This window comes from Gigantopelta aegis, chromosome 7, assembly GCF_016097555.1.
Source record: "Gigantopelta aegis isolate Gae_Host chromosome 7, Gae_host_genome, whole genome shotgun sequence".
Lineage (NCBI taxonomy): Eukaryota > Metazoa > Mollusca > Gastropoda > Neomphalida > Peltospiridae > Gigantopelta > Gigantopelta aegis.
This window is the reverse complement of record NC_054705.1, coordinates 31,866,905-31,878,484: the sequence shown is the minus strand read 5'-3', so window position 1 is coordinate 31,878,484 and position 11,580 is coordinate 31,866,905. Positions and strand designations below refer to the sequence as shown.

The 11,580-nt window shown below is 39.6% G+C and overlaps 1 protein-coding gene across 1 annotated transcript in view; it reads right to left on the bottom strand.

Annotated features, from left to right (window-relative positions):
- Positions 1-4,304: 4,304 nt before the first annotated feature.
- Positions 4,305-11,580, bottom strand: part of LOC121378024 (myosin heavy chain, clone 203-like) — a 37,838-nt gene continuing 30,562 nt past the window's right edge. Inside the window, exons 10-12 of the mRNA XM_041506121.1 lie at positions 9,061-9,123; positions 8,933-8,938; positions 4,305-5,965 (exon numbers count right to left, since the gene is read on the bottom strand). Coding sequence (XP_041362055.1) covers positions 5,732-5,965; positions 8,933-8,938; positions 9,061-9,123 — 303 coding nt within the window. The 3' untranslated portion in view covers positions 4,305-5,731. The remainder of the gene's footprint in view (positions 5,966-8,932; positions 8,939-9,060; positions 9,124-11,580) is intronic.

Here is an 11,580-nt window from a genome sequence, read left to right as displayed (position 1 = left end):
TCGTATGGTTATTATTAACTCAGATATGTTGAACCATGTGGATAATAATGTGAAGTACTGTATTTACTTTTGGGGGGTGGGGGGGGGGAGACGTAGCCCAGTGGTAAAGCACTCGCTTGATGCGTGGTCAGTGTGGGATCGATCCCCATCGGTGGGCCCATTGGGCTATTTCTTGTTCCAGCCAGTGCACCACGACTGGTACATCAAAGGCCGTGGTATGTGCTTTCCTGTATGTGGGAAAGTGCATATAAAAGATCCCTTGCTGCATTAGGAAAAATGTAGCGGGTTTTTTCTGATGACTACGAGTCAGAATTACCAAATGTTTGACATCCAATAGCCGATGACCGACCGGCCTCGGTGGCGTCGTGGTTAGGCCATCGGTCTACAGGCTTGTAGGTACTGGGTTCGGATCCCAGTCGAGGCATGGGATTTTTAATCCAGATATCGACTCCAAACCCTGAGTGAGTGCTCCGCAAGGCTCAATGGGTAGGTGTAAACCACTTGCACCGACCAGTGATCCATAACTGGTTCAACAAAGGCCATAGTTTGTGCTATCCTGCCTGTAGGAAGCGCAAATAAAAGACCCCTTGCTGCCTGTCGTAAAAAAGAGTAGCCTATGTGGCAACAGCGGGTTTCCTAAAAAAACAGTGTTAGAATGACCATATGTTTGACGTCCAATAGCTGATGATAAGATAAAAAAATCAATGTGCTCTAGTGGCGTCGTTAATTAAAAAAACTTTTTTTTTCTTTTTTTTTAGCCGATGACCGATTAATCAATGTGCTCTAGTGGTGTAGTTAAACGAAATTTTTGTTGTTGTATTTACTTTATCTGGTATCCGGTATACTTAGATGTCAACTTTTGTATATCAGTAGTAATCTGCTTGAGAAAACGCGAATATGGACAAGGAAGGAAGGAAATGTTTTATTTAACGATGCACTCAACACATTTTATTTATGGTTATATGGCGTCAGACATATGGTTAAGGACCACACAGATATTGAGAGAGGAAACCCGCTGTCGCCACTTCATGGGCTACTCTTTTTGATTAGCAGCAAGGGATCTTTTATATGCACCATCCCATAGACAGGATAGTACATACATGTACCACGGCCGTTGCTACACCAGTTGTGGAGCACTGGCTGGAACGAGAAATAGCCCAATGGGGCCTACCGGTGGAAATCGATCCTAGATCGACCACGCATCAAGCCAGTGCTGTACCACTGAGCTACGCCCCCCCCCCCCCCCCTTCACCCCAAACTACCTTCTTAGTGTTTTTAAGCTGTCCTTAATTCCAATGTTAAGTGTTTTTAAGCTCAGTCTCCTTTAGGTGACATATCTGATTATTACTGTTATTTAGTTAATAATAGCTAGTATTTTTTTTAATCACCGATCCCATGGCTAGTGGATTTTATAAAGATTCTAGAAGCCCTGGTAAACCAGTCCAGGGCTGTGTTCAGGATATGGGGGGTGGGGGGTGGGGTGGGAGCTGACTGAGATCAATTAAGAGCACAAAACATTTCTAGGGGGGTTCGGGGGGTATGCTCCCTTATAACATTTCCAAAACTAGATGTCCTGAATTGCAATTTCCTGCATTATACAAGTAAAATTCATCTTTGCCTTAAGATTTACTACCATTAATATTTTTTATTCAAAATTATTGGGGGAGGGGGTGTTGGCTAGAGCCCCCTCCCCAGTCCCACCATGTATGTATTCCACAACCCCATTTTATTTAGAGCACATTACATAATAAATTACAAACAATATGTATTTATTAACTGATTAAAAGTATAACACAAACAGACTTTAGTAATTTATGTAATTATTTATTGAAATAAATTTATTGAAATAAGTAAAAAAAAATGTTCAAAGATTTTATCTTTTATAACAAGTGTTAAAATAACTTGAAATATAATGAGTTGTATCACAGATAATATTACAACAGTAAAACATGTACAGAGTAAAGAATGTAAAACCAAAATCATGGACGGATGCAATGGCATTAACTAAATATCACGAAAACATATTCAATATGAAAACAAATCACTTCAATTACATGGAGATTTTTTATACGAGCTTGCGCGTTGTACCAATTTTGCAAAATGAGTGTCAGAATTCTTGTACTGCCCAAGTACAACTCGCCTGCAAGTATAATAATTCTTTTATTATCCATCTTATTATTATTATTTTTTTTAATTAATAACAAGGGCAGTGTCAAAACATAAATTAGGAAACGATGAAATGACATTTTGGAAAGCAAGTCATCTATGATTGGGAAAAGCGATGACATGTTATGATATCGTTTCCCAAAATTACGTCCTTGACTGGCCACATGCTTACTTGTTATCACACGTTATTACGTGTGTTATTACATGTGTGCTTCGTATGGTTTTAATTAACTTGGTTATGTTGAACCATGTTGCATAATAAATAAATACCGTCAAATCACTTTTGTTTGTGGTGATGTGATTTTCGGATAATTCACAAATTACTGCAGTCAATGAATTAAAGAACACAACGAAAATATAACGCATGCATTCATAAAATACAAATAAATTATACCATCTTTTCAATCCACGAATTGAAGTATGCAACGAAATGTGCTTTTCTAACAAAACCACGAAAGTTTTAAACAGGAAATTAAAGGATTTAACAATAAAACAAGTAAAACAAGCTTACAATAAAATGAGTAACTTTGTAAGGGAATTCATGGGCGAGCATTTGTTCCCACGCATTGGGTGGGTTTGTGTGTGTGTGTGTGTGTCTACATACGCGTTTTTTTTAAAATTAGCAACCAGTTAATTACTTGACCAGCAATTGTGTTGAGACTAAAGACCCATGACAGTATGGTCATACATGTATATAGTATCATTATATAGAGATGTTACTGGTAGTTGTTCAAAGCTTAGTTCAACCTAACCATTCTGTCCCGGATCAGGCCACTGACCATGCCAGAGACCGGACCTGGGATGGATGTGCCTGAAACCTTAGTGGTACAGGGGCTTGGTTCAATCTCAAGCCCCTAATTTTAAAAAAAAAAACGAAATATATAAAGAAACAGTTATAACCTAAGACGGGATTGAGGTATGGGTGAGACCCCAATATATATCAATTTTCATTTTTAATTTTGCAACAATCCTCCTCCAAAGTTAATTTTCCTTTTTTTTACATTCCGCCTGTCCCTTGGCACCACCTGCCCCCCCCCACCCACCCACCACCCCCCCCCAATGGATTTTCTGGATCCGCCACTGCATGCAACAACCACCAATTTTAAATATGTAAACTGGTAACCTGAAAAGGAGTTGTACATACTCCTTTTTGTATTGAAAAAGGACTCATTGTTAGGATTGTATGTATATTTTATAGGGTAAATTTGTTTTGCCAAATAAAAATTGCATAACCAATGCACGAACGAAAAAGGTTTTGTTTTGTTTAGTGACACCACTAGAGTATATTGGTTAATTAACCATCAGCTATTTGATGTAAAATATTTTATAATTCTGACATAGTCTTCAGAAGAAACCCACTACATTTTGTTTCATTAGCAGCAAGGGATCTTTTATATATGCACTATTCCAGCTCATACCACAGCCTTTAATATACAAGTCATGGGAACGTAAAACTGTGAGATACCATCACTATGTCATGGACTGAAATAACAGTTCTAATTATGCTTAACTTGAAATAAATGGGGGGGGGGGGGGGGGGGGGGGGGGGGGAAACCCCAGCACAAAATATAACATATAAATATATAAAACAACACAGAGTTGTACAATAACTTATTTAGCACAAACTGGTAATTAAAGCTGAGAAGTATCATGGATTATATGTCTGATATTCAGAATGTTTACATATTCTAAAAAAATAATAATCAAGAGTAGCCATGGGGGGGGGGGGGGGGGGGGGGGGGGGGGGGGGACATGCTCCTCCGACACACACACACACCCCCCAATCACACCTCTGGTGGTATTTTCACACATCTTTTCTATTTGCCTGTCACTCCATAACATGTAGACAGTGGCTAAGCCAAAGTCAAAAAAAGAGAGAAAAGAACGATGATTCAAAGCAACGGGCAATACAGCCAAAGAAAAAATTCAAACAACTGCTTGTAAATGTGGCATTTAGTCTTTCTTTTATGATGTCTGCTGTCAGTAAAAAGAGGCCACTGACTGAAAGCAAACTCTATAAAAGACCTAGTCATCATCATCACCATCACATCATCATCATCAACATCTACTGCAAGGCAGTGCTCCTCATTAAAGTGCATTAGATAACTTTTGGCTAATAGCGCATACATTTTTTTTCTCCCTTTCGTGGTAAAACATCCATGCAGTTTAATCAGTGACCATTAGGAAAAGAAAGGAATGTTTGTTTAATGACACCCCAGCACATTGTTTAATCAGCAGGCACAGGAAAAGAAAGGAATGTTTGTTTAATGACACCCCAGCACATTGTTTAATCGGCAGGTATTTGGAATGTTTTGAAACACCCCAGCACATTGTTTAATCGGCAGGTATTCGGAATGTTTTGATACACCCCAGCACATTGTTTAATCTGCAAGTATTAGGAATGTTTTGATACACCCCCACGCACATGCCTTTAATTGGCAGAGAATGGAATATTTGTCAACACAATATTACATTGATAACAAAAATATATTTTGCCTTACGATTAAAACAAGAAGCAGAATAACAATATCTTTGAAAAATTTACTAATAATATATTGAGGATCCTCGCTAGTTTTAAAATGGATTCATCAGAAGATTTGAAAACTATATGTAGTTTTTGTCTTCTACAAACTAAGAATACATCATTTAAAATCGCAGTACTAATTAATAGAGGTAGTGGTTGAAGAATTACATAACAATTTTTTAATTTTTTTAATCAATATTCTAATTGGTAATATTTTAATAATTATATCAAATATTAAACTACATTTTGATTTAACTAAATTCACACCTATCTTCGACACAGTAATCCAAGTTCATTTACACTGCTCAGTCAAAGCTGGTTTAAGGATCCGTGGGGCCTGTAACACAAATAACAGCGGATCTCCCTTCCCAGGATATACATTTTGCAACCCCCTCGGGGAGAGGAGAAAAATGACCTGGGGAACAGAAATGTAGATATCACTGTTGGGCCCCCTGAAGTGTGGGGCCCGTAGAATGTGCTACTAGGATAAACCGGCTCTGTGCTCGGTACTGTATGCTGTTGGAAGCGGTTCGAGAATAACGTAACTAAAAACATTTGTTATTATAAATATTCTACTTGGTATAATTTTAATAAATTATTATCTTGAATAATGTGTTGCAAGTAAACTACATTCAGTAGTATCGTCAACACACTATTCAAAGTTCGAATCAATTGACACTACTGAATAGGCTATGAAACTGGAAGCAATTCGAGAATAACATAACTAAAGCATTTGTTAGGATAAATAATCTACTTGGTAATATTTTACTAAATTATTATATCGAATAATGTGTTGCAAGTAAAACTAAATTCAGTAGTATCTTCAACACACTATTCTAGCTTTAAGACTGTTGACACTAGTCTATAAAACTGGAAGCGATTATTCGAGAATAACTAAAAAATTTACTATAATAATGATATTATATAGAATAATGTGTTGCAAATAAACCTAATTCACTAGTATCATCAACACACTAATCGAGGAGTTTGTCCCTCCACGCTGCTCGATGCTCTGTAATACCGGCGGCTGGCTGTGGTGGTTCAGTACTGTATAAGGGTGGAAGCAGTCGCGGTGGTGGTAGCACGTGAGTGGGCCTGGGCGGCCATTGTGTGCGACAGCGTGCGCATGCTCTCTGCAAGCCGCCCAAACTCCTCCCACTTCTGACTCTGCAGACTGAGCTCCATGTCGGCCTGGTAGTCGCAGTTCTTCAACCGTGTCTCCAGAGAGTGCAGGCTGTGTTGTACCTTTAATATCTCACGGTCACGCTCCTCAATCTAAAAAAGTAAAGTTTGTTTTATTTAACGATGCCACTAGAGCACATTGATTTTTTATCTTATCATCGGCTATTGGATGTCAAAAATATGGTCATTCTGACACTGTTTTTTAGAGGAAACCCGCTGTCGCCACATAGGCTACTCTTTTATGACAGGCAGCAAGGGATCTTTTAATTGTGCTTTCCACAGGCAGGATAGCACAAACCATGGCCTTTGTTGAACCAGTTATGGATCACTGGTTGGTGCAAGTGGTTTACACCTACCCATTGAGCCTAGCTAAGCACTCACTCAGGGTTTGGAGTCGGTATCTGGATTAAAAATCCCATGCCCTCCTCGTACTCTTCCGCAAATAAAGCTGGTCTGACCCATGGCACTAACTAACGACCGCCGGTATTAGGGGTGTATAGTAGGTGGTTACAAGTGCCTCTTAACAATGCCAGACATAACTACTGAACACTTCCCGAAAAAGCTGATGGGGAACAGGTGTGTGGCACAGATAGCCACAAGAGACAAGCACCTGTCGTGGTTGGAGGGACAAAGACTGGGATGTGGAGGTGGACAGCAAAAGAAGTTGCAAGATAGGAGTTGCCAGATCGGGAAGAAATGAAATGGAATTCAAAGGAGAGAAAGGAAAAGGGGCACTGGGATGATAAATAATAATCCATAAAAGGCAATTTCTATAAACCCTAGATATTACCAAATACTCGTATAATGTTAGAACAAAAAGTCTACGATTTACTTCGTCAGATGACCGAAGAATATTGGTATAATACAGTATTAAAATATTTAAAGTCACATCAATCACATCAAGGTTATACACAGAGCAGAAAATATATAATTACCAAAGTCCCGTCTGAACTAATATATTTCGTTCAGTGGACGACGTCCGTGATCCCCTGGAGCACCAAAGTATAAATCAATTTAAAGAAAGTGACAGCTTATGATGCTTTCGCTCGTGATGTACGATTAAAAACACACGAGTTGGTATATAAATGGTCTGACACAGGAACGAGAGTATTATTTTATTTATTACACCGCACATGTAGATGAACACACAGCAAGAGAGAGAGAGAGAGACAGAGAGAGAAACAGACAGAGACAGAGAGAGATATTAACACCAAGATAGATGCAGGCCCAGATACATGTAGATGAACACACACACACACAGAGAGACAGAGACAGAGAGAGAAACAGACAGAGATATGAACACCAAGATAGATGCAGGCCCAGATACATGTAGATGAACACACACACACACACACACACACACACACACACACAGAGAAACAGACAGAGATATGAACACCAAGATAGATGCAGGCCCAGATACATGTAGATGAACACACACACAGAGAGAGAGAAACAGACAGAGATATGAACACCAAGATAGATGCAGGCCCAGATACATGTAGATGAACACACCCAAAGAGAGAGACAGAGACAGAGAGAGAGAAACAGACAGATATATGAACACCAAGATAGAAGTGTTTTATTTAATGACACACTCAACACATTTTATTTACGGTTATATGGCGTCAGACATATGGTTAAGGACCACACAGATTTTGAAAGGAAACCCGCTGTCGCCACTACATGGGCTACTCTTCCGATTGGCAGCAAGGAATCTTTTATTTGCGCTTCCCACAGGCAGGAAAGCACAAACCATGGCCTTTGTTGAACCAGTTATGGATCACTGGTCGGTGCAAGTGGTTTACACCTACCCATTGAGCCTTGCGGGAACACCAAGATAGATGCAGGCCCAGATACATGTAGATGAACACACACACAGAAAGAGACAGAGACAGAGAGAGAAACAGACAGAGATATGAACACCAAGATAGATGCAGATACATGTAGATGAACACACACACACACACACACACGCACACACACACACACACACACAGAGACAGACAGGGAGAAAGAGAAACAGAGGGAGTGGAAAAAGAAAAAAGGGGGATCCCTTAATACGATCACTTCCATCACCAGCACAATGACTGTGAGACACCGGCGTCGAACCAGACTTTGAGAAGTCGGCCACGTGATCGACAGCAACAAGAGCTAGCATTATCAGGCCGCAGTCAGAGCGGTAGCTCGGCAACGCGTAGACTTGACGCTGTTCATCTGCATCTCCAAAGAGAGAGCTCGTGCTGGGCCATCACAGAGGAAAACAGAAAAGAAGACAATGTTTAACGAGACCTTAGACAGTTTTAAACTGAACCATTTTGTGGCCAAGATATGAAGAGTTTCATCGCAAAACGCGACGCACTATACACACCCAATCCTAAAAACGTTTATTCCAAAGCACTCAGACACTATGGTTAAGGATATATCCCCAGACAATCGATCACGTTTTGCTTAAAACTGAATTTGAACTTGTTTGTCGTATGAACTACTGATGGTGTTCGCACAATCTTTTAATATGGTGTTTATCACGTTTTGCAAGGAAGCTCTTTATATTAGATGCGATTCCGTCTGTGAAAAGGCAGATGTGGCATGAGCACAAGAAAACCAAAATGACGACATATGTTGAACACAGGTATGGATCACTGGTCGGTGCAAGTGTTTTGCACCTACCCAGGTTTTGAGCCTGTGCGTTGGAAATGTTATTGCTAAAACATGATGCAGGCCCTGATACATGTAGCTATGAACACACACACAGAAAGAGCACCTGAGACATGTTAGAGAGAAACAGACAGAGCACCTGTTTGAACACCAAAACATGATGCAGATACACATGTAGATGAACACATTGCACAAACACATAGTACACAGCACCTGTTTGTTGGAAATGTTACTACACACACATAGTACAGGTTTTGAGCAGAGTTGGAAAGACAGGGCTAGAAAGAGAAAGTACAGGGAGTGTTGAAAAAGAAAAAACCTGTTTGGGGATCCCTTAATACGATCACTTCCATCACCAGCACAATGTTACTGTGAGACACTGGCGTTTTGACCCGTACTCACCTTTGACTGCAAAACATGATAGTACGTGATCGTTGGAAATGTTATTGCAAAACTTGTCCTTTGTCAGCTGAGCGTTATCTACCTCCGCCGCAGTCAGAGCGGTCTCCAGCTCGGCAAAACACGATAACTTTTGAGCGCCGGTGTTCATCTGCATCTCCAAGGTAGTTCTTAGTCAACTCGTGCTGGGCCATCTACAGGAGGAAAACACAAAAGAAGACAATGTTTAACGATGATTGCTTAGCACAGTTTGCAAACTCTAAACCTGTTTGTGGCAAATGTTATATATGAAGCAGTTTTGAGCATCATCGCAAAACGCGATAGTACAGGTGAGCACCTATTTGTTGGAAATGTTATTGCTATAAACACGATAGTACAGGTTTTGAGCACCTGTTTGTTGGAAAGCACTATAAACACTAGTACAGGTTTTGAGCACCTGTTTGTTGGCGATATTATTGCTATAAACATGATTGCACATCGTTTCACCTGTTTGTTGGAATGTTATTGCTATAAACATGATTGCACAGGTTTGTCCACCTGTTTGTTGGAATGTTATTGCTAAAACTGATGTTTTTGTCTATGTAAACAGATGTACAGGTTTTGAGTGGTTGTGTTGCACAATTGCACAGGTTTTGTCCAATCTGTTTTTGGAAAAGTTATTGCTATAAACACGATAGCACAGGTTTGAGCACCAGTTTGTTGGAAATGTTATTGCTAATGATAGCTCTTTTGAGCACCTGTTTGTTGATAGATTGTATAAACATGACTGCACCTGTGAAATGTTATTGCTATAAACACGATAGTACAGGTGTGAGCATGATGTTGGACATGTTATAGAATCAACATTCAAGGTTTTGAGCACCTGATGTTGGAAATGTTATGGAAGTAAATGATAGCACAGGTTTGAGCACCTGTTTGTTGGAAATGTTATTGCTATAAACATGATAGTACAGGTTTTGAGCACCTGTTTGTTGGAAATGTTATTGCTATAAACATGATAGCACAGGTTTTGAGCACCTGTTTGTTGGAAATGTTATTGCTATAAACATGATAGCACAGGTTTTGAGCACCTGTTTGTTGGAAATGTTATTGCTATAAACACGATAGCACAGGTTTGAGCACCTGTTTGTTGGAAATGTTATTGCTATAAACACGATAGCACAGGTTTTGAGCACCTGTTTGTTGGAAATGTTATTGCTATAAACACGATAGTACAGGTTTTGAGCACCTGTTTGTTGGAAATGTTATTGCTATAAACATGATAGTACAGGTTTTGAGCACCAGTTTGTTGGAAATGTTATTGCTATCAACATGATAGCACAGGTTTTGAGCACCGGTTTGTTGGAAATGTTATTGCTATCAACATGTAAGCAATGATATATAGTGCGATCTGTAAATGTGGCAATTTATGAAATAAATTTTTAAAAACCCAATCCTAAAACATGTAAGCATTTGAAATATTACATTAAAAGCAGGGTGTCCTTCCGTTGGCCGTTGTGCGTTTATGACATTTTAACGGACTGTATTTTACTTGTCCTCCGTGTTCTCTCTGTCATCAGTATTAAATGTTCAAGATTCCAGTCATCAGATACATAACTTTGAGCTGAAATATGTGGACATCGTACCCCTATGACCATCAGCTATTAATTATTTTTCTAAAAACATAATTTGTCCTTTTTCCCTCATTTGTATCCTTTTTCACAGACCCTATCATGATGGTTACTTCTACACTTTATCAACAGAAAGACAGACAGACAGAGATCAACAGACATACAGACAGACAAAGAGAGAGACAGACAGAAACACAGACAAACAGACAGAGAGAGAGAGACAGACAGACAGACAAAGAGAGACAGACAGACAAAGAGAGAGAGACCGACAGACAGAGAGAGCCAGACAAAGGGAGAGAGAGAGAGAGAGAGAGAGAGAGAGAGAGAGAGAGAGAGAGAGAGAGAGAGAGAGAGAGAGAGAGAGAGAGACAGACAGACAGACAGACAGACAGAGACAGAGAGAGAGACTGACAGACAGACATGGGTCACTGGCTGGGACATGGAGGCAAAAACCAAGTCAACCTAAGGCAATCAATGCTATGACCCATCACACATGAGGCAAGGAGTTATATATCCCGTCTTTACACAGGAGGAACGATACACAAAACAAAAATCTGTTTGGAAAATTTGGGCTATTTAGTGTTTAACACATCATTAATTTCAACACTTGGTAGAGTAGGACAAAATCTGCTGCTACTGCTGCTGCTACTGCTGCTGCTGTCACACAGGCCAATCAAAACATCTTTTACATGTAGCTAGGGCAGTACCTTTGTAGTATCAGACATGAGGCATTTGGAAAAACGTTCAGTTCACCAATGGCAATCCAATGTTACAACCCATTACACCTCAGTTAATCAAGCTCTCTACAACTGCGCCTTTCTACAGAATAAAAATAACTAGCTATATTCAGTCCAGAGAAAGATTAAATTGTTGTTATAATGATCCTACATTGTATACCTTCAACTGTGGTATTTTCAGGAGTGTGTGCAATTTGGTACCATTGTATGGTAACATATCACATTCATTTAATTTCTGGCACAAAAAACCCAGTCTAGTGAGAGACTCGGATTGCCTGCCCTCCTGAACATGTCTCAGTCTCTG